General features: G+C 36.8%; 1 protein-coding gene and 1 pseudogene across 1 annotated transcript; both read left to right on the forward strand.

The window, feature by feature from the left end:
- The first annotated feature begins 1203 nt into the window (after window positions 1-1203).
- IFNE (interferon epsilon) lies at window positions 1204-4947 on the forward strand. The gene is given in 3 exon segments (XM_028506212.2): window positions 1204-1835; window positions 1837-2162; window positions 4245-4947. Coding segments are annotated over 2 exon segments (573 nt in total). The 5' UTR covers window positions 1204-1545; the 3' UTR covers window positions 2120-2162; window positions 4245-4947.
- Window positions 4948-13237: 8290 nt separating this feature from the next.
- Window positions 13238-13764, forward strand: LOC114512356 (annotated as a pseudogene).
- Window positions 13765-24501: the final 10737 nt, after the last annotated feature.

Raw genomic sequence — 24501 nt, forward strand, 5'->3', positions numbered from 1 at the left:
CACATCCACACCCACAGACACTATGAAAATGTGAATGAGATATTTAGACATATGTCAGCCTGACTGACACCATTGTCCCAATTAGAGGAACACTATGTGCAGATGTCAAATAGCTAGTAACTCTAATAGAACTATTGGGTAATTTTTGATCAAGTGAAAAGTTTAAAAACTTCTCAAAAGCATATGCTTTACAGAACAATATCCAGGACAAAGCATGCAAGGCTTAGGTGTTAAGTTTGAAGTGATGGGCACATAATATATCCTTCCTTTGAACAGAATTGTCACTGTTCAGTTAGGTGTGGAATTTTCTTTCCAACTCCCACCCCTTGACATGAGCTTAAAGTTTATTTACCTTGTTAGCTTAAGTAAGAGATTTCTGTAGTTTAACTCTCATGGATCTCTGTACGTTCAAATTCCACCACACCCAAAATGTTAGTAACCTTTTGATGAGTGCAACTGAACTTTTGTACAAGGAAGGACTCCTCCATAGAGCATGCTGGCTCAGTTAATTTCAACTTATTAGTACCAGACTAAGTGACAATAGCATAGAGCTGAGAGTATAGATGATGAGACTACATTTTCAGAGTATCTCTTTTCAACACTTAGAATTTTGTACACCAACTGCCTGCAGAAAAATGGTCAAATATGAGATGTTACAAGTTGTATTTCTTTGTGGTAGAGCACATGGATTCACTTCAAGTAAATACATGTATTAAGCTCCTACTATAGGATGGTTTCAGGATGATTCAAGTGCATTACATTCAAGATCACCCCTTGCTGTGTGGCCCAGTTCCTAACAGGCCTGGACCAGTAGCTGTCCGAGGCCCAGAGGTTGGGGACCCCTGCTATCTGCTGTTTCTAACATTCTGCAATAGCAATAATTTTAATGACCTTTTTCTCATTTTTATCTTTCACATTACATAGACTAGAATCTTAGATACAAAACTGCTTGGATAAGATATAAAACAACTTAAGATTGCTGGAACATATTTTAAGATTAATTTGTTCAAGCATTTGTGCAAATTTATAGTTCTACTTGAAGTTTTAAATTTAGTAGTCTGTGTGGATTTTAATTTTTGCTCCCAAGTGCCATATAGATGCTACTAAGTCTCTGAGAAACATTACTCTGTGGAAAACTGCCCTTTAAAAAATATTACTCTCAGTAAAATATGTTTAAAAAGCTCAACTAAATATTTAGAAAGCATATTGTGTTCTTTGTGTGTGTAACAAATAATGAGAATAATAGAAGATCTTATTAGGTGACCAGTCTGTAATTATGTCAAGGAAAGAATACAGTGAAACAAGTTCTTTCAGTTACTTCCTCAAAAAGCCAAAATGGGGGAAGTGGAGGAAAGGTCCCATGATCACTGTGACTAGAGAACCAAAAAGCTTGAAGTGTAAACTTGGAGAAATGACAGCTTTGAAAACAAAACCAACAAAAGAGAATACCTTTCAGAATAGTCTGAGATGCATGAAAGGCAAACATTCACTAGAGTTGGGGCTTTACTGTCTGCAGAAAGATAAGTGGCATATTAGACCTTCACCATGATTAACAAGCACTTCTTTGAAATTGCATTGGTGCTTCTGGCCTCTTCCACCCTCTCCTCTCTTGAGCTGAAACTGGTTCTCTTCCAGCAAAGAAGAGTGAGCAGAGAAAGTTTCAAACTTTCAAATCATTTGCAAACCTCATCAGTTGAGCAGTGTCTACAACATAGGAAAAACTTCCTGCTTCCCCCGAAGGCTGTAAGTCCCGACCAGCACGGGAAAGGATATGCACTGACCATTCTTCATGAAACACTTCAGCAGATCTTCAATCTCTTTGGGACAAGTATTTCTTTGGGAGGAAAGTCAGATGAAGAAGTTCCTTATTGAACTTCATCAACAACTAGAATACCTAGAAACGTTCATGGAACTGCAAGCAGATCAGGAAAGTGACACCGTAGGTAGTGACAACCTTAGGTTACAGGCTAAAATGTACTTCCAAAGGATTCGTGATTACCTGGAAAACCAGGAATACAGCAGCTGTGCCTGGACTATTGTCCATGTGGAAATCAACCGGTGTCTATTCTTTGTGTTCCAACTCACAGGAAAGCCGAGCAAACAAGAAATGGACCCTTGAACCATGTGAAGCAAGAGGCAACTGCAGGCTTTAAAAGGATAAGGTAGGTGGAGGTATGGAAGGACTTCTCCAGACATTATCAATTCTTTTTGTCATGACATGGTAGCATAGTTCTGGTTTTGTGTGTATACATATATCTGTACCTTAAGATTATGGACATTGGCAAATGTTTTTATTTTAGTAATGTTTTTATTTTAGAAAATTTACATTTTCTATCCCTCTTAAATTTTTATGAGTTAAAATCTATTTATTAATATTTCATCATTGGTTTTTCAAATGGGTGTATTTTCATAAAAGTTAGGTGGGTAAATATAATAAAATATGTTTCCACTGTAATCATACTTTTCTAGACAATAGGACATTATTCCAGTGATTTTCTTATTTGCTAGAAATTGATAGAAACAATGTGAAATACTAAGAATAATTTGCATTGCATGATATGAAAATATCATCACACACTGAATATTTATTATAGGTGACAAAAATAGAAATATAACTAAAATATATGAACAAATAGTTTGCAGAGGAAAAAAATGAAAACAAATTCCACCTCACTCATAATAATGAAAGTACAAATTTTGAGTGAAGAACATGACATTTATAAACTATCAGGTATGTAAAAGCCCAAAGTTTGATTTTAAAAAATTCTTGCAGAGATTTTGGGGAGGGATGCTCTTAAAATTTTCCAAAGCACTGTGGAGGAATTTTGGTGCTCTGTCAAAATTATAGATGCATATAGCCTGCGATCCATCCATTCTAGGTTTGGAAATGTATCCTAGGAAAAATACTTGCATATGTGTGAAATGACTTATGTAAATACACTACTATTCATTGCAACATTATCTGTAATATCAAAAGACAGGAAACCACCCAAATTCTTCTAATTTGAGACTGATAATGTGGAGTCAAACAAAGGAACACTATTCAGCTGGAGTAAAGCATGAGGGTTGCTCTTTCCATAAAAAAAGTCAAAATTTAAAGTAAAAGAGTATAAAAAGTAAGCAAGTTGTAGAAGTGTGTTTAAAATTCTATATTTGAAATTATAATATGAGATTTATATTTGACCTCATTTATGTATGAATAAGTAAAAGATATATAAGAAATAAATTGCAATGATTACTTGTATTGGGGGAGTGAAGAAAGAGAAACTAAGGAAGGAAGACAGAGTGGGAGAAGTTTTACAACATGTTTTCATAATTAAATTTTTAAGTATGTGAATTTTGCCAACCAGAATAATAAATTGAAATGTATCTAAAAAGTTAGAGTTACCAGAAATCTGGATGGATACTTCCTGGTGGAAGGAAGTGCCAGGTGCAGGTTAGAAGCAACAGGACTGAGCCAGCCTGCCCTTGGTTGGGGCCGGCAGAAGGAGGAGGGCTGGACAGAGAGAAGAGCACCTATGCCAAGGGAGAAGGTTCCTGCTTCTGGGATAGGCTGGTGAGGAAGGACACCAGCTCTTCCAGCCAGGAGCTCCCAGAAATCATTAAGGAACAAATGTGGGGCCAGGGAAACTGAAATTCACTGAGCCTTGGTCACTTTCCCACAGTCATAGTGACCTTTGTCCACTGTAGGAAGCAGAGCCATGCTCCCTAAATCTGCATCTAGTTCTACTACTTTGTCATGTTCTGCTTCGGACTCATTGTATAATTTGAAATGAAAGTTATCACTGAATGTAAAGCTTGCTGAAGAACAAAACATACAGTGTTTCAGCTTAATTAGTGTAAGTAAGTGTATTAGCTCTTGGCAGATGCTTCCAGACTTGGCCTAAAAGGGATGAGGAGAAACCAAATAGAACCCTGAGAGTGAGGCAGGGTCAGCTACAATAGCAAAGGGGGTAAGGAAGCAGAGGCTGGGGACTCAGGAGGAAGTCTTTGTCAAATTCACATTTCATCTTGAAAGTTGACCTATTCACCTTCAAGTTCACATGGAGGTAGAGAAGTGGAAAGAACAGAAATATTTACCAAAACTCAACTGTAAACACAGGTCATTTGCTTCTCATGTCTGCAGAAATTTTGTCATTTTTTTAAACCAGGAAAATTTCCAAATTAAATATTTCACTTAACATATTATTCAGTTCTCAAATTAACCTTGCAAGGTAGTTACATTATTATCTTTTTTTCCTCAGGTGAGGAGAAGAAGGCTTTAAAGGTTAAGTAATTTGCTCAAAGTAACACCACAAGCCACAAAGCTAGCAAATGCCAGAGAAGATTCCTTCCCAAGTCTGCCTGACTTGAAAGCCAGCACCATGTGCTAGGCACCACAGATCTGGACGATGTTGTACAGAATCACTGCAAAGTACCGGTAACACTAATGTTAATCATTTGCTACTGTCTTTTCTTATTCAAGCTCATACACTCCTTGCAGTCTTGCATTAAAGAAAGGACACTTTCTCTACCTGGACATTTCTTTCCTAATAATTTAGGAGAACAGGATGGAGGAGCTGCTAAGGGGAAACTTAAAGCAGATAATACTCACAAGTAGAAGCTAAAACCAATACTTTACATGCTATTGTGTCCCCAAACATTTAGCTTTATTAAATTGGCATCGTGCTTGTATAAATGTTATAACTGCTTCGTACAACATAAAAATCGCTTGCTTTTAAATATGTGCCCTTTTTTAAAAAACCAGAGTTCTGAACTTATAGATCTTCAGGAAGGGAAATACTTTAAAAGTCTTGACTCCCTACTAGTAGTCATCCGTGGGTGGGTTCAGAGTAAAGGTAAGTTCATTTGTAACCATAGGCTGCATCATCAGAGTTATTCTTGTTATGTCTACTTGTACTTGGCTAAATAGATTATTAAATCAATGATTGGGTTACAAAAGAAGTATAGCATCATATTTTCTATAAATAAAACATGCATGAAGCATATCTGAAAAGAAATACACTAAAATGTTTACAGTAGTACTATACATGCAACAGAATTTTAATTCTCTTATACTTTTTAAATATTTCTCCCATGTTTATGAAATCATTTCAAACCAGAATAAAATTGTTACTTTTGAAATTTTTAAAAAAAGAATAAAAAGTATGGCCCCTTTAGAAATTTGACTTAGGGTACTTATCACCTGCAGTAAATTAAGTCCCATGCATCAGAACCATCTGAAGGGCTTGTTGGAACAGATTCAATGATGGCCTGACTGGTATGGCTCACTTGGTTGGACATCGTTTTGCAAAGTGAAGTATCACTGGCCGACTGGAGTGCACACCTGGGTTGTGGTTTCGGTCCCCGCTTGGGGGCACGTACAAGAGCAACTGATCAATATTTCTCTCTCAGATCGATGATTCTCCTATTCCCTTCCCCTCTCTCTAAAAGTAAATAAATAAAATCTTTTTTTAAAAAAGCCAGATTGAATGGCTTCAGCCCCAGTTTTTCTGATCCAGCAGGGCTGTGGCAGGGCCTGAGTATTTGCATTTTGAACGATTTCTAGGTGATGGTGATGGTGCTGATCCTGTGACTACACATTACAAACCACACACCTATTTATTGATAGCCTTAGTGTACTTTAAGCAGATGAAGGCATGGTCTCCTTGAGGTTACTCATCTCATATTTTCTCAATAAATGGAGGTAAGCAAGCATCCTAGATTGGAGAGAATTGGTAAGGCTAGTTTCTTTTCTTTCATTTTTTTTCCTACTTAGAAAATTTTTTTAATTGTACTGTTGTTTAAGTATAGTTGTCTGCATTTCCCTTCCACCATGCCCCCAACCCCAGCCATCCCCACCTCCCTCCCCTGAATCCACCCCACCTTGGTTTTGTCCATATGTCTTTATAGTTGTTCCTGAAAACTCTTCCGTCCTTTCCCCCCATTATCCACTCCCACTTCCCATCTGGTTACTGTCAGATTGTTCTTAATTTCAATGCCTCTGGTTATATTTTGCTTGCTTGTTTGTTTTGTTGATTAGGTTCCACTTAAAGGTGAAACCTCACATGGTATTTTTCTTTCACCACCTGGCTTATTTCACTTAGCATAATGCTCTCCAGTTCCATCCACGCTGTCACAAAGGGTAGGAGCTCCTTCTTTCTTTATGTTGTTTGTATTCCACCGTGTAAATGTAGGATAGTTATTTTTTTGTATCACTGCCTTTTCACAGCAGCCAGATTCAATGGACTTTTTCCCTCTTAAAGAAGCTGTATGTAGAAACTATCATATCTCAGGTGCTCCCCATAACAATAACTGCCTTTTAAGGAAAATAGTACAAACCAGGTTTTTTTTTCTGTAAGGACTTCTGATTCTTATGCTCCTGATGAGTGAAATTAAACTACAACTGTAGCGATAACTAGTTGAACAAAGAATATGTTGTGGACACAAAGAAACCAAACCTCTGGAAGACAGAGAATTCCAGGGTGAAAGATGGCAAATTGATTCAGTCATCTCCTCTATTGACAAGTATCAATGTTTTTTTTTAAAGATTTTATTTTATTTTTATTTTTTTAGAGAGAGAAGGGAGGGAGATGAGAGAGAAAGACATGATGTGCGGTTGCTGGGGGTCAAGCGCTGCAACCCAGGTATGTGGCCTGACTGGGAATCGAACCTGCGACACTTTGGTTCGCAGCCCGCGCTCAATCCACTGAGCTATGCCAGCCAGGGCTCGAAATATCAATGTTTGATAAATTGAGATTTTAGGGTCATTCTTGAAATTGTTGAAATTGGTCATTTAGCCCAAGTTTTCTCCCCCATTCTGGGGTCCAATGACTGGTAGGCATGAAGGTATAAAGGCTAAGACTTCTCACTTCACCTCTGAAGGGTCAGCCCAGCTTCAGAGCATCCCCCACAGCCTGTAATTGGCCAAGACCACTGCCTAACTGCACTGAAACTCCCTAATCCCCTCTGCTCAATCCACCTGCCTTCTCTTTCCACAAGGGTGTTGATCCCATAACACTCCCTAATAAACTCCACGCATGATATTTTTATCTCAGCATCTGCTTTCTTTGCACCTGATGTCTAGTGGCACAGCATATAGACCTTCCATTTAGAGCCATTGAAAACCCAGCTCAAATGCTATCTCCTTGGCCAAGTACATATTCTCTTCCTGATATGTGTTCATCATATCAGATGAATAAGGGGGTTATCATTCTTGCTATTCATGATTCTCTTAAAAAGTTTCCCTTCACAGAAAGCCCTTGTAGCCTAATTTGTCTGAATCTATTTGCCCCCTCCAGAACACAACTCGTATTATATCACAAAATGCATTGTATGTTCCTTTCTTCCAACTACAGTGTAACCTACTAATGGCTTCTTAACTCTTTAACACTTTCTTCAATACATAACAGAGACAGTCTGAATATTGAATGAAGAAATTTAAAATTCAGTGTTAAAAGAAAGAAGGGCTTTATCAGTACCATATTGTTACGGTCAGTTACACATGTGAGGTCAGTTACACAGAGGAGACTCTGTATGGAGTTGAGGAAGTCTTGTTGACTATTTGTGCTGCTAAGAAGTTAAGTTCCTATTTTTGTTTCTCAGTTTCTCTACTCATCCTGGATGTGCCATTTGAATAACTTACTTCATTGAGTTAAAAATAAAGTGTCTTTCTCTGATGAAAGGCTGGTTTCTTTCCTCATATGGTAAGGGCACCATATAATAAGGACGTGATATGTAGGGCAGAAGTCCAGTTGGGAGCCGCTCTTCTGACTATTCTAGTCACATGAAAAAGCTGTTTCCTCACAGGCCTTTGGTCCTCATCAGCCTGATGATTAGTCAAGCTTTTATCTGCCAAGTAATAACAGAAACCACTGGCACCAACTTGAATGTTTCCAGTGGAATCTATTTCTGGTTCAGTTTATTAAAAACTTAATATATTACAAAATTTATGAAAATAATACATGTAAATAGTGTAAATGGTTCAGTTGTTCAAAGTGCAGCAGTCTTCCCATTGTTCTCTTCAAGAGAACCACTTGCCTTGTTATTGTCCAAAATGAGTAGCAACTGGATTAGTTTTTCTACTAGCTGTTAGTAAAATGACGACAATTTTTCTCATTTCTTTGACTTATATACTTGAAATATTGTAGGTAGGCAGAAGGTAGTCAACATGTAGTGAGTGTTTAGTGGCTAGAGTCACGTCGCAGGCGTGCAGAGAAGTGGCCATAATGCAAAAACAGTCCTGTGGGTTTACCTACAATGCAAGAAGAATCCATCTTCTTGGAAGTGTGGAAACCTTTTCAACGAAGTTTTTGTCACTGAAGGCAGACATGTATACCTCTTGGGAAGGGTGGAGCAAGGCTCAACTAGAACAAAGGGCAGGGTTCTCTTGACCCACAAATTATATATCTTTTCCTTTGTAAGAGAGCTAAGTGCACATTGTTTTTAGTGAATTTGGTTCAAGTTAAATTTCAATGTAAGCCTTATATTAATTAAGGTATAGGTCTCAGGGAAGAAATTTAATTATTTCAAGTAGAAATTCATGTCAGATGAATAAGGGGGTTATCAATCTGAAAAGCTGTAGTTAATTTAAGAGAATTACGTGTCAAATTCCTAGCTGGTATGTTATTCAGTATAGCAGACTTTGGTTTTTGTTGTTGTTGTTGTTGTTGTTGTTGTTGTTTTTTAGTAACTACTTCTGATCTCTTATTACTTCTTGGGAGAAGCTGTAGCTTTCCTGCTTATCTTTTAAAAATATATATTTTACTATTAATGAGAAAGTGTTCAATTTGAACAGGCACTTCACAAAAAAGAATATCCAAATGATCAATAAACCTTGAAAAAAGTGTTCAACATCATTACTGCTTGTGGAATGCAAATTAAAACCAAAATGTTATACCATGAAACACATACCAGAATGGCTAAAACTGAAGAGATTAAATTAAAAAATTAAAATGACTGACACACAATTGTTGATAATGGGACTGTAAAATTTTTAAACTTTGGCAACTATTTGGCAGTACTTATAAAGATAAACATGTAAACAATGCCCTGTGACAAAGTCAGTTCACTCCTGAGTATATATCCAACAGAAATTATTGCTTAGGTCCACAGAGGAAATGTCCAGGTGTAGTCACAGAAGATTTAATATAGTAGCCCCCACACATGCCACAGAAACAAAATAGAAGTATAGTAATACTAGAATTGACACATCTATTCAAACTGTAATAGTACATAGTAACTGAAATAATGAACTATTGATACACAAAATAATATGAATGACTTCGCAGGCATAACATTGAGTAAAAAAGCTGGATTCAAAATGGAACTGAAGAGTGTTTGCATTTATAGAAAGTCCAGAAACTGTCTAGGAACAAATCTAAAGTGAGAGAGGATACAAGAGTGGTCAGATTTATGGCGGGATGGTGGTGTTAAAAGGACACAAAGGGAGCCTTACTTTTTAAGGAACCATATTATCTACATATTATAATAACTCCAGTTCCTCTTGTTTGTCTTATTAATTTGCTATTATCCCACCACAATATTAAAAATTAGAGGGGAAAATAGGTATTGTTGCCTTTTATTTAAATTTTACTTTCACTTGTTTAAAAAGAAATGTTTGGTATTATTTGTATATACGTGTTTATTTCTTCTTATTTTGGAGTCATAAAAGTTATAATGTATATTGGTTTTTTACAAATGTCACATCAAAATATTTGCAATGACAATTTCTTTTTCTCATGTTAAATACTGATGAATAGATTGGTTTGAATTGTTTTCAGTAGTTGGATCAAAAATCCATGTTACTGATTACATTATCCATTGTGGTAACTAGCTCAGAAGCAATTTCCACAAAAGTTTTTCAAGTGTCATTTTATTTAAATGATAAATATATTTATGGAAATCTAGAATAAGTAAATAACACAAAACAAAGGTCAATAGGTAAGCTTCAAAATTGTGTCAGCCTAATACCAGTACTTGTCATTTATCATTTAATCTGACTGCAGCAGACCTTTCACCCCTGTGTACGATTGTTTTTTAAGGGAATGTTTGGTATTTTTTACATCCTGACTTTAGTAACTTAGCTTTGTCCGCTGCTGTCTCTTTGCTGAGAAGCATATTCAAATGGCTGAGTGCTGGTACAACAAACAAACAAAAACAAACAAACAAACAAAAAAACCCCTTAGCTGTGTTCATTAAGGATGAACATAATGTAACAAAATACATGAAGACATGAATACTGGGTTATTTTATTTGCTTACTGTTCACACACAGAGCAATCACATTCTAGTAACTAATGTTACTTCACCTTCTACTGGTTACAACTGAAATCTCATTTTGATACATTCCAGGAAAACAGCTTTAAGGTAGAATCTTTATGCAAAGAGGCCAAAAATAAACTAAATAGCATAGAAAACTTGCTGTGAATTTATTGTCAAATAATCAGAATTAGTTTGACCCTGTTATATTTCAGGTTTGCATTGTTTACCCCATTATGTCATTCAAAAGCTTTTAAAACTGCAACATTTCAACTTGATTTTAAACATTCACAACCAACAATAGAGTTCAACAATGGTTCCCATGAAAGTAATGTTTTTCATGCTGTCACAAAGGGTAGGAGCTCCTTCTTGCTTTCTGCTGCATAGAATTCCATTCTGTAAATGTACCATGGTTTTTTTCATGGATGGAATTGGAAAGCATTATGCTAAACAAAATAAGCCAAGTGCTGAAAGACAAATACCATATGATCTCACCTTCAACAGGAACCTAAACAACAAAACAAACAAACAAGCAAAATATAACCTAAGATACTGAAATAGAGAACAAGCTGACAGTGACCAGAGGGGAGAGGGGAGGGAATTTCAGGGGAAAAGGGGAAGGGTTTACAGGAACAAATATAAGGATACATGGACAAAAACTAGAGGGGGGTGGAAATGGGAGGGAGCTGGGAAGGGTTGGGGAGGGTGGGCTGGGATGGGAGTAAAGGATAGAAAACTGTACTTGAACAACAATTAAAATAAAATTAAAAAAGAAATTAATGTTTTTCAAAGGCAGAAAAAAATGGAACATGCAACATATTCAGACAAATAAAGTTTCAAACTCTTAATATTCTAAATGTTTTTAATACACTATTTCTGTGTAGGCATTAAGATCTTTGCTGCTTTAGTCCAACAGCTTTTACCTGCCCACACACCCATACACAAGAACAAAGGCACATACACATGAATCCCCCCACATACAGTCACCTGTGTATGAATGATACAGAGTGATTTTTTGACCAGATATCCCAAATTCTCACAGGACTCACACATTTAACTGCATCCCCATTCTCCAGCCCACACTCTCTGCTAACTGTTTTTCTACACTAAGCATTTTTTACTTAGGAAGAATGTGGCTATAAACACATGAGCTATTTGATGGTTCTCCCTAAACTTCAGCTTGTCTGCATATAGTTCCATCATTCTTTTATAGATATAATGAAAAGAATAAATTTAAATAAGAAGCAATAGTAAAACAGGATTGGTATAGAACAGATGAGAGCTCCCCAGGTCGATGACCCATCCCTGCTGTTACATTATGCATAGCCTCCTTTCCTAGTTCTCATCCATGAAAGCTTGTCCAGCTCTTTACAGGTCCATGTCCCCAAACCTGTTGCTAAGAACAGAGTTCTAATTACTATCGACTAGTCTATGTTGACAAATGGGAAATTCTTAGTTTTTGTTGGAGAAACATTAAAATGTGTCTCTTGTCTAGATTATGGCCTGAGTCACATCACAACACAGAACAAATTGGGGCTTGACAGAAATTCTTTAAATTCTTTACATTTTTATGTAAACTATTTTTGGACAGATTTGATAGATTTGTATAGGCACTTTCCCAAAGAATATAGGTGAATGCCAAGTAAAGACATGAAAAGATACTCAACATCATTAGTCATTTGGGAAATGCACATTTAAAGCACAATTAAATACCATTTTCTGTCTGTGGGGATGGCTAAAATTAAGAAGATTCTCCATAACTAGTGCTGGAGAAAATGTAGGGTAACTTCATTGCCGGTGAAGATGTCAAATGGTACAGCTACTTTCGAAAATGATTTGGTAGCTTCCCAAAATGCAAAATGTATAGCTTCAATATGATTTAGCCATTCCACCCTTAGATATTTACCTAAGAGAAATGAGAACATATATCCTCATAAATATATACACAAATGTTTAGACTAGCTTTATTTGTATTACAAAACCCTGGGTGGGGGGAACTATCCACAAGTGAAATGAAAATTATCATAGACCCATAAAATAGAATTTATTCAGTAATAAAAGAATCAACTATTGAAACATGATAAAATATGGATGAATCTTAACACTTTGAAGCTGAATGGAAGAAGAAAAGAGTACATACTGTATTTCCCATCCACATAAAATTCTAGGAAATGCAATCATCTACAGGGACAGAAAGCATTGCCTAAGCGTGGGGAGATAAGGGTGGAGAGGAACAGAAAGAGGGATTACAAAGGTGAGTGAAGGAACTTGGGGTGACAGGTATCTTCATTATCTTGATTGTTGGAATGGTTTTACGGATACATATACTCCATGTGTGTCCAAGCTTGTGATTTAGGTTTGTATTCTCTTCAGGTAGTAGATCTTTGCTCCATCTGTGCCAGAAGACCTTGTCAGTGCATTCTTCCATGAAGCATGTCCCAGCACACCCGCCACGTTATTTTCATATGGGAGTGTCCTTCCTGACTGGAATAGAGACCCAGAAAGGATTACTTAGCTGATGGAACAGTAGATGGTAAATTGGGAACAAGATTGAATCAGAAGAGTCCTGTTTGGTGCAAACTTGGGCTTTATAAGGAAACAAATCATTACCATAAGGAGCAAAAACATAGGTCCAAGACCTAGAAGAATTGAGAGAAAATAAAGATATGCTTTTTATTCATTTATACCAATAAAACTTATGTTATAGAAGAAATGAACTTCCAAGATTCAAACATTACTTTTATATAAAATTATCTCAATTTATTTATTTATTAAATGAGAAACATTAGTAACATTTACTTATTTCTGTATTGGTAGCAAATTCTGACTGCTATCTAAAGTGTTAAGTGATATGTGCTGTCTGCTCCACCTCTAGCTTTCAAACAATCCAGTGAAGCACTCCTCCCCAAGTTTTCTCCTGGTGATACAATGGCAATGCTCTTTCTCCAGTTGCAAATGCATGGAATACTGGGCTAAGATGAACATCCCTTGCATCAATCTAATAGAAATGTTGGAACCAATACTAAAAAGTCAATTTTAAACATAGAGCTAACTTTTGAGATGATAGTTCTGGTCCTGGTGTGGCAATATTCATTCCCAGTATTTAGTTGTCATGGTCAGTGGCCAATACCAAGCCAGATGCTCCTTCTGGTTCTTCATCAAATTGCTGAGAAGACCAGAAGTACTGCTTCATGCAGGCAGTTTGCAAATAAATTTCCAGAGAAACAAGCACTATTTCAGGAGGATGCTGGAATTCTAGAGCAACTAAAGTGTGGGGTAGTTTCACCCTCCTGTATAGAGCTACTGTGATTCTCACAGTTGGTGGAACTGCAAAAGCCATATGTCAGCTGGCCATCGCTTCACTTCCCAAGAAACAGAAGTGACTTCAGTTTATCCTCCCAGCAATCAATTGTTTCAGTTTCATTCAGCTCTCTATCGACCAGTAAGCTGATAAATAACTGAATTCTTCTTTGGGGATCAATATTTACTGACTTCTACTAACTACCACCAATAAGTAAATCTTTACTATGAAAAAAATTAAAAAACACAAACATATAGTCATGTTTTAAAATACACAAAGAGAGATATCTTAGTTCCAGAAAAACAAAAGAAAGTAAAATTGTCCCATTTCTACCTTTTTATTTCATCAAATCCTAATATTTAGATATAATTACATATCAATCTTAACCAATGTGATCATTCTTTTTCTTCAACTTGCTTTTTCATTCAAGAAAGCACTCATAATTATGTGAACACCCTTGAATGCTGCTGAGTATGGATCTGCATCATTCAGTTTAATATAGCTGAACACTATGATGTAAAGCAGTCATAGTTTACTTAACTATTCACCCATATTGGAACATTAAGTTGACTTCAGTTAACTTTCTTGTAGATAATGCTACACAATGAACAAATCTGAATATTATTTAGTATTTCTGTAAGAGAGACTCTTACTTCTGTATTCACTGGATCTAATGACTTCAAATCTTTGATAAATGTTACTAAACTAATTACCAATAATGTTTGAAATTTTTGCACTTCTACCAAGTCTGTGGAAGTGTACACTCTTACTCCAACTATCACCAAGTAATCTGTGTTTGTTTACCAGCTTTACCATTTGATATTTTATTTTTCTGCAAAATCCATGGTCATGAGGGAGGCTGATTATTCACAAAATCCATGATCACAAGGAAGGCAGATTATCTGACACATGCATATTTTCTACTGTTATGTCTGCTTCTATAAATTGTCTTTTTATATTATTTTGCTCAGATTTTTATTGAATTCTTAAACTTTCTTGAAAATGTTAGTACTCTTATATGATACTGATGCAGACCCCAGCTTGTGGGGTCCGCCACATTGTGGATGAGGCACGAGAAATTCACATGGACTACCGAGTCCTGTGGAGGAAAAGGAACAGCATGGCTTTTCTCTCAAGAGGAAAAAAAGCCTTGGCCCTTGCTGTAACAGGCCTTTATTTCTTTTCTGGCCACATTACATGGAGGTCCTCATTTACTCTGCACAGGTTCACTTTAGGTGGTTACCTTTTACAGAAAACAAAGGAAAGGATGCCGCTGATCACAGAGAAGAAGGACATTTGCAAATGCAAAGGGAAAAGTGGTTGAACTGGTTACACTCCATACTGGGGAGTTTTAGCATGGATTTTAGGAAGTTACAGTAAGCACTTGCTGTCTCAATTCAGTGTGAGGGAATTTTAGCAAAAGCAAGTCTCACAGCAGTCTAGGTACAATGCAGGCCTGATTCCCCATGGGAGAACCTATCCATGGGCGTGGGTCCTGTGCATCTCTGAGTGGGAGCTGGGCCCATGTCACACAGAATGATCTCCTATAATATGATATAAAGTTTTTAACCTCATGTAATTTAAATGTTATGATTTGTTTTTGCTAGACAGACTTTCTAAGAAATTAATGTGTTAAAATATGTTGTTCTATTCTTCTATCGTCTTTAGATCTCAACCTTCTCATATCTTTGTAGGTGTCAGTGGAACAGACTGATGTAGGTTCTTTCAGTATCCTCATTTTATAGAGGAGAAAACAAAAACACAGAGAGATTAAACAACTTTCCCAAGGTCCTGACCTTATTTGGAACTCAGACCCTCTGACTCCACATCCTTCATCAATTCTAGGACTATTACTGCCCATAAGAACCAGAGATTGCTGAGAATCTGATCACCCTCTCTCCAGAACAGTCTTAAGTAAATAAATAATAAGTTCTTCCCTCCCAATTCTGATTTGCCCCAGCAATGACAAGCACTATTGCCTTATGACAATTTATGATACAATTAACTTATAACACTATTAATTTAGTCGTCAATTTCTGGTACAATTAATTTAGTCCTTACTTTCCTTATACTGGTTACAAACGAATCTTATTATCCTGAGGACGTTTCCTTCTAAGTTTGACTAGCCATATTTTCTAAGAATTGAATTTGGGTGGTACATACATGTTGTGTTATATGAAGTGTTGATTTTCAGCCTTTGTTGAATTTCCAATCTGAAGCTCTGATTACCTCCTCCAACAATCAGCCATCCTGTGACTTGCCTTAAAATGCAGCTGGGGGTAGAGAACCATAAGTGTAACAGCCCACCAAGATCTTCCACAGGATAGACCAGCAGACCTTCAGCTGGGCAAAGCAACAGATGTAACTTAAATGCAATAAACTTTACATCTTCTATTTTTATCTGCAACTAAGAGTACGACATACCAGAATTTGCCTAGTTTCTTACATTTCAAATTCTTGAGCTGCTGCTGGCTCTTACAATGTTTTCATAATTTGTGATGGTTTGTTTATTGAGTAAATGATCATCATATGACTGGTGGAGTCTCCTAGTGGAATCAGAACTTAAAATCACCTAAACACTGTTAAAATGAGTTCCTGGATTCTTTTTCGGCTTGTGTAATGTAGATGTGTGGGCAGTGCTGGTGCTGCAGCTGCCTTTATTTACTGTGTCTTTGCCTGGCTGGATATCAGGGGCACCTTGACCTCTGCAGAGGAGGGCTTGGCAGGTGGGGACAGTCCAGGTTTGGCCACATTCACACTCTCCTGCAGCCAGCAAAACTCGGCTGCCTGTTGATGACACTGCAACATAACCCTGCCCCCCCTCATTCTCTCCCCCTAGATGACCACATATGTGTCTTGGCCAAAGTCCAGAGCCTGGGCAGGGCCTGTGCATGACTGGGCAATAGCTAAGAACAGCAGTGCTCACTCCTCCTCAGCCCTGCTTTGCCAGCCCCATGTCTCAGTTCTCCAATACTTTGCAACATACAAGTTAATAACAAAATGAACAAAAAGTAAAATTATATGTATATATGTAGCATGTATATGTATAGAAACTGCCTAGTGGGTAGATCAATCCCAAGCCCTATATTACGAGGTATGGATGACTCCTTGAGTTTCATATTATGGAATTCTGCCAACATTTTTTAAATTTAAATTTATGCAATTGCTAAACTCTCTTATTCCATGTTCTTCTTTTTGTGGCTAATGTTAATTTTTCCTGTGTGTTACTTAATAATTGTTCTTTGCCTTTGATTTTGGGGGAGAAAGAACCTCTGATCAGCTTCTTTCATTCAGTTTTATTGGATATCTCATTCTTTGTTATAAAATAGCCTTTTGGGGTCCCACAAATATTTATAATTTTCATGAAGCCAATGCTCTTGACTTTAGAACAACTCTAACATTAAACAAGAAATAATGCAAATAATAATATTAAAAATAGAAAGGAATTGATCTTAGCTACCTCAACTTTAAATTAGTTTTAAAGTAACCATAATAAAAGAAGTATAGCAATGAATACAGTTCAGTAATCATGTTAATAAAACAAACAATCTAAAAATAGTTGTGTTATCAGAATCAATTAGATTTAGGGTAAAGATGTGTATGTTGCAATAAGGAAAAAAATTAACATTTCAGGTAACATTCTAGGAAAATTTTCTCTCTAACAGAAAGTAATTTAGATTATCATTTCATATTGTAGATTTAAAAACTGCTGATGGAATACTGAATTTAATGTAAAAATTGATTAACAACAAAAGGATTTGAATATGTGTAAAATCAAAAGAGGAATGTGACTAGGAGGAGGCTTGGTTCTATGCCCTGAGGCTTTGGAGAAACACACAAGGACATGTCCAGCTCTTTATATTCAGGTGATATTAAATACAAGTGTGCATCGAAAGCATATGGGTAAAATTTATAGAGGAGGTTTATGTCAAAGATTAGAAATGTAAAAATTATAAATAATGTAGATGACCAACATAAAACTAAAGTAAGTGAAGCATCAGATAAAAAGAAATGAAGTTTGATTGCAAAATTTGTTTGAAAAAAGAAACTACAACTAGCAAACAAATGGGTTATCATTGAAACTCATTACAAAGTGATATTAATGGGGAAAATGATAAATTACTCTTTAACCAAATAAGCAATGTATTAAATAAAATACTTAAGCAATAGTTTAAGTCAAATATCTCAAATATTTAAAATGTTTATATATTTTGTGCCAATTCATCTATTCTTTAAAAATGATTCTCAGAAAATGTGAAGAAACCTGTGCATGGTCATGTTAACCCGTGTTAACCTCCAGGTGCCATCCGTGTCACTCCTCTACTTCGCAAACTTCTGTGCATAATGTCCCTAATTCTCATTCCTGTGTTTCTTTTTTAACCCAAGTCCAACCTGGTTTCTGTCCCACCAAGTCAACTAAACCAGACAATCCTAAGTTCACCAACAGTGCCTGTTTTCAGGTCCATGGGGATAGTTCATTCACATCTGCCCTACAAGCGTATTCTGCCTTTCAAACACACTTCTTCCCTTTTTATTCCACTAGTGTTTTTTTTCTTTTTTTTAAATCATTGTTCAAGTACAGTTTTCTCCCCCTACTCCCATTCCAGCCCACCCACCCAACCCTCCCCCCTTCCCCCCATTACCTCCCACCCCTAGTTTTTGTCCATGTGTCCTCCATGTTTGTTCCTGTAAACCCTACCCATTCCCCCCTGAAACTCCCTCTTCTCTCCCCTCTAGTCACTGTCAGACTATCCCCTATTTCAGTGTCTTTGGTTATATCTTGCTAGTTTTTGTTTTGTTTTGTTTTGTTGTTTACATTCCTGTTAAAGGTGATATCATGTGGTATTTGTCTTTCACTGCCTGGTTTGTTTCACTTAGCATAATGCTTTCCAGCCTATGCTGTTGCAAAGGGTAGGAGCTCCTTCTTTCTTTCTGCTGCATAGAATTCCATTGTGTAAATGTACCATAGTTTTTTGATCCATTCATTTACTGATGGGCATCTAGGTTGCTTCCAGCACCTAGCTGTTGTAAATTGTGCTGCTATGAACATTGGGATGCATAGGTTCTTTTGAATTGGTGTTTTAGTATTCTTAGGATAGAGTCCCAGCAGTGGAATTGCCGGGTCAAAAGGCAGATCCATTTTTAGTTTTCTGAGGAAGTTCCAAACTGCTTTCCATAGTGGTTGTACCAGTCTGCAGTCCCACCAACAGTGCACTAGGGACCCCCTTTCTCCACAGCCTCTCCAACACTTGTTGTTTGTTGCTTTGTTTATGATGGCCATTCTGACTGGTGTGAAGTGGTATCTCATTGTGGTTTTAATCTGCAAATCTCTGATGGCTAGCGATATTGAGCATTGTTTCATGTATCTTTGGATTTTCTGTATGTCTTCCTTGGAGAAGTGTCTGTTCAAGTCCTTTGCCCATTTTTTAATTGGGTTACTTGTCTTCTTAGAGTGGAGTTGTATAAGTTCTTTATATATTTTGGAGATTAAACCCTTGTCTGAGGTATCATTGGCAAATATGTTTTCCCATACAGTTGGTTCTCTTTTTATTTTGATACTGTTTTCTTTAGCTGTGCAAAAGCTTTTAATTTTGATGAGGTCTCATTTGTTTATTCTTTCCTTTATGTCCCTTGCTCTAGGAGACAAGTCAGTAAAAAAGTTTCTGCGTGAAATATCTGAGATTTTCCTACCCACGTTCTCTTCTAGGACTTTAATGGTGTCACGCTTTATATTGAAGTCTTTTATCCACCTTGAATCTATTTTTGTATAAGGTGTAAGTTGGTGCTCGAGTTTCATTTTTTTGCACGTAGCTGTCCAGTTCTCCCAACACCATTTGTTGAAGAGGCTATTTTTATTACATTTTATGTTGCTGCTTCCTTTGTCAAATATTGATTGACCGTAGAGACTTGGGTTTATTTCTGGGCTCTCTGTTCTGTTCCATTGGTCCATGTGCCTGTTTTTATGCCAGTACCAGGCAGTTTTGATTACAGTGGCCTTGTAGTATAGTATAGTGTCAGGTATTGTGATCCCTCCTACTTGACTCTTCTTTCTCAAAATTGCAGCAGCTATTCGGGGTCATTTACGGTTCCATATAAATTGTTGAAGTGTTTGTTTTATGTCTGTGAAATATGCCATTGGTACTTTAATAGGTATTGCATTGAATGTGTAAATTGCTTTTGGTAGTATGGACATTTTGATGATATTAATTCTTCCAATCCATAAACACGGTATATGTTTCCATTTGTTTCTGTCTTCCTTGATTTCTTTACTCAGTGTTATGTAGTTTTCTGAATACAGGTCTTTTGGTTAGGTTTATTCCTAGGTATTTTATTTTTCTTTTTGCTATTTCAAATGGGATTTTTTTTTCTTGATTTCTGCTTCTGCTGCTTCATTGTTGGTGTACAGAAATGCCTTTGATTTCTGGATATTGACTTTGTATCCCACTGTTTTGCCAAATTCATTTATTAGGTCAAGCAGTTTCTTGGTGGAGTCTATAGGATTTTCTATGTACACTATCATGTCATCTGCAAACAGTGACACTTTTGTTTTCTCCTTTCCGATTTGGATTCCTTTTATTTCTTTTTCTTGTCTGATCGCTGTGGCTAGGACTTCCAGTACTATATTGAATAGAAGTGGTGAAAGTGGACATCCTTGTCTTGTTCCTGTTCTTAGTGGAAAAGATTTTAATTTTTGCTCATTGAGTATGATGTTGGCTGTAGGTTTCTCATATATGGCCTTTATTATGTTGAGGAATGCTCCCTCTATTCCCACTTTACTGAGTGTTTTTATCATAAATGGGTGCTGTACCTTATCAAATGCTTTTTCTGCATCTGTTGATATGATCATGTGGTTTTTGTCTTTGCTTTTGTTTATGTGATGTATTACATTTACTGATTTGCGAATATTGTACCATCCTTGCATCCCTGGAATGAATCCCACTTGGTCATGGTGTATGATCTTCTTAATGTACTGTTGGATGCGGTTTGCCAGTATCCTGTTGAGGATTTTAGCGTCAATGTTCATCAGCGATATTGGCCTGTAGTTTTCTTTCTTTGTTGTGTCTTTATCTGGTTTTGGAATTAAGATGATGTTGGCCTCATAAAAGGAGTTTGGGAGTCTTCCATCTTTTTGGATTTTTTGAAATAGTCTGTGAAGGATAGGTGTTAGTTCTTCTTTAAATGCTTTGTAGAATTCTCCTGTGAAACCATCTGGTCCAGGGCTTTTGTGTGTTGGGAGTTTTTTGATTACTGCTTCAATTTCTTTTGCTGTTATTGGTTTGTTCAGGCTTTCTGCTTCCATTTTATTGAGTTTTGGAAGATTATATTTTTCTAGAAATTTGTCCATTTCATCTAGGTTTTCAAATTTCTTGGCATACAGCTCTTTGTAGTAATTTCTTACAATGCTTTGTATTTCTGTGGTATCTGTTGTAATCTCTCCTCTTTCATTTCTGATTGTGTTTATTTGGGTTTTCTCTCTTTTTTCTTGATGAGTCTGCTTAAAGGCTTGTTGATTTTGTTTATCTTTCCAAAGAACCAACTCTTGGATTCATTGATCCTTAGAATTGTGCTTTTAGTCTCTATGTCATTTAATTCTGCTCTGATCTTGGTTATTTCCTTCCTTCTGCTTGCTCCGGGCTGTCTTTGTTGTTGTTCCTCGAGTTCTTGTAGACGCAGGGTTAGGTTGTTTGTTTGAAATGTTTCTAACTTTTTTAGGTGGGCCTGTATCCCTATGAACTTCCCTCTCAGGACTGCCTTGGCTGTGTCCCATAAGTTTTGGGTTGTTGTGAGTTCGTTTTCATTTGCTTCCAGAAACCTTTTGATTTCTTCCCTAATATCATTCTTGACCCATTCATTGTTTAATAGCATGCTGTTTAATCTCCATGAGTTTGAGTGTTTTGCGTTTTTTTCCTTGGGGTTGATTTCTAGTTTCAGTCCCTTGTGATCCGAGAAATTGCTTGGTATGATTTCAATTTTTTTGTAATTCTTGAGGCTTGTTTTGTGTCCTATCATGTGGTCAATCTTTGAAAATGTTCCATGTACATTTGAAAAAAATGTGTATTTAACTTCTTTGGGATGGAGGGTTCTGTAAATATCAGTAAAGCCCATTTCGTCTAGGGTATTGTTCAATGCCACAATATCTTTGTTGATATTTTGTTTGGAAGATCTGTCCATTTTTGATAGTGGGGTGTTAAAATCCCCCACAATAATTGTGTTGCTGTCCATATCTTTCTTGAAGTCCTCTAAGACTTTCTTTATGTATTTGGGTTCTCCTATGTTGGGTGCATATATATTTACAATATTTATGTCTTCTTGGTGAATTCTTCCCTTGAGTATTATGAAATGACCTCCTGGGTCTCTCTTTATCATCCTTCTTTGGAAGTTGATTTTGTCAGATATGAGTATTGCTACCCTGCCTTTTTTTTTCCTGTCCATTTGCTTGGAAAATTTGTTTCCAGCCCTTCACTTTCAACCTGTGCAGATCTTTTATCCTGAGGTGGGTCTCTTGTAGACAGCATATGTGTGGGTCATGTTTTCTTATCCAATCAGCTATTCTATGTCTTTTGATTGGAGCATTTAATCCATTTACATTTAAGGTTATTATTGATAGGTACTTATTCATTGCCTTTTATGTGTATGTGTTCCTCTCTCACTCTCTCTTTTCCTTTCTTTCCTTAAAGCAGTCCCTTTAGCATCTCTTGCAGAGCTGGTTTAGTGGAGGTGTATTCTTTTAGACTTCTTTTGTCTGAGAAGCTTCTTATTTGGCCTTCTATCTTAATTGAGAGCCTTGCTGGGTAAAGTAGTCGTAGTTGCAGGCCTCTGGTTCTCATTACTTGGAGTATTTCTTGCCATTCTCTTCTGGCTTGGAGTGTTTCCATTGAGAAGTCAGCTGTTAGCCTTATTGGGGCCCCCTTGTATGTTACTTCCTTCTTCTCCCTTGCTGCCTTTAAGATTCTCTCTTTGTCTTGAAATTTTGCCATTTTAATTATGATGTGTCTTGAGGTGGGCCTCTTTGGGTTCCTCTTGATTGGGACTCTCTGTGTTTCCTGGATTTCTGTGACTTTTTGTCTCATCAAATTAGGGAAGTTTTCCATCATCACTTGTTCAACTAGGTTTTCTATCCCTTGTTCTTCTTCTTCTCCTTCTGGTATCCCTATTATACGGATATTATTACGTTTCATATTGTCTTGCATTTCTCTTAATCCCTCTTCATTCTTTCTGAGCCTCTTTTCCTTTTCTTGCTCTTTCTGGGTGTTTTCTTCTACTTTGTCCTCTAGCTCGCTGATCTGATCTTCTGCTTCATCAATCCTGCTTTTCATTCCTTCTACTGTGTTCTTCAGTTCAGAAATTGTATTCTTCATTTCCTCTTGGCTCTCGTTGAGACTTTCTATTTCCTTTTTTATGCTGATGTAGTTTTCATTGAGTTCATTGTAGCTTCCCTGTAGTTTCTCATAGCTCATTGTGAGCTCATTGAGCTTCTTGACAATCACTGCTTTGAACTCAATATCTGATAGTTGAATTGCCTCTATTTCATTTAGCATTCTTTTTGAGGCTTCCTCCTTTCCTTTCATTTGGGGATTATTTCTTTGTCTTCCCATTGTTTGTGAGAGTCTTCTTGTTGTCCTCAGCTTCTTAAATTGATCTGTTCTGGCTCCCTGGGTTTGTGGTGTGAACTTCTTCAGTAGAATAGCAGTGAATTTCAGTGGTGCAGTTTCCTTGATCTCCCAGGCTCAATGGTCTTGGGCTGTCGTTTAAGTTGACTTTGTGTTTACCTTTGGGTTTTGATTGTTGTTGAGTCTTTCTTTGGTGGTTCCTTCCCACCAGCTGGTTAAATGTGGGTCACTCTGTCCACCACCTTCTGTATTTTGTTGTGCTGGTGAGGGCAGGTTGTGTTGAAGCTGGTTCTTCTGCGTGTACAAGGTTTAAAGAAATCTTGTTCAGTTGCTTGTATTGGGTACTGTCTCTACTGTTTAGTTGTATTTCCAGATAAGTCCTGGATTGAGGTTTGTGTGGTTACTACTCCCTCCTTCACCTTCTTCTGTTGCTATGTTAGTGGTTCCTTTGTTGTTGGGTTTCCTCTTCCAGTGGGTATCCTGGTATTCACCTCCTCCACCTATTCTTTTTTGTTGCCTTCTGGAATTCTTCCGTCATCTAGACAAGGGGGAGAAAGGGCCTCCACTAGTGTTTTTATCTCACTAGGATTTGTCCCACTCTTCCCTATTTATCCTTCTAATTTCACTGGCCCCTCCACCTCAGTGCCTTTTGCAGACTCTCTTCTGCCTAACCTTTAAATGTTGAGGGTCTTCAGGATGAGGTTTAATTCTCCTTTTTATTGGCCACTCTGTAAGTGGCCGTGTCCGTGCCAATACTCTTCTTACCAGATATGAATAAGGGATCCCAATTTAATCCCTCCCCATGGCACTTTTGTAAACTCTAGACCCGTATTCCTAACTGCCAATAAACCTGCACTTGCATGTCTCTCAGACACTTTGGAAACAACACCTAATGTTATTTTTTTTTTCTTTCCACCCTAATTTGTACCTAAAACTTCTGGTGTGAAAACATCATTTTCCTTTCCTTCTCTTCATAGTACTTAATATAATAGAAATAAAATAGGCATTAGTACTGTTTTTATGTCTCCTTTCCTGTAAGACAAAGTTTCAGCACAATAGGAACACATGTTATTGCTTTAACCTGTATTTCTTGACTGAAATTACACAATGTCATTTACTCAACTTATGCATATAATCTGAGTACAATGAATGAGTACAAAAATTTTACTATTCATTCTTCAATATCATTTACACACTGAGGATTTTGATTTTGATTTCACAGTAAACAAAATCAAGTTTTTCTTTGTTAAGAACTAAATGAATAAAACAAAATGCAAACAATGACATGGAAAGGTAAACATGTTTATAAATTTAAGTCAAATGTAAAGGTGAATATGTAATTACATATGAT

The sequence above is a fragment of the Phyllostomus discolor genome, chromosome 3, assembly GCF_004126475.2.
Source record: "Phyllostomus discolor isolate MPI-MPIP mPhyDis1 chromosome 3, mPhyDis1.pri.v3, whole genome shotgun sequence".
Classification (NCBI taxonomy): Eukaryota; Metazoa; Chordata; class Mammalia; order Chiroptera; family Phyllostomidae; genus Phyllostomus; species Phyllostomus discolor.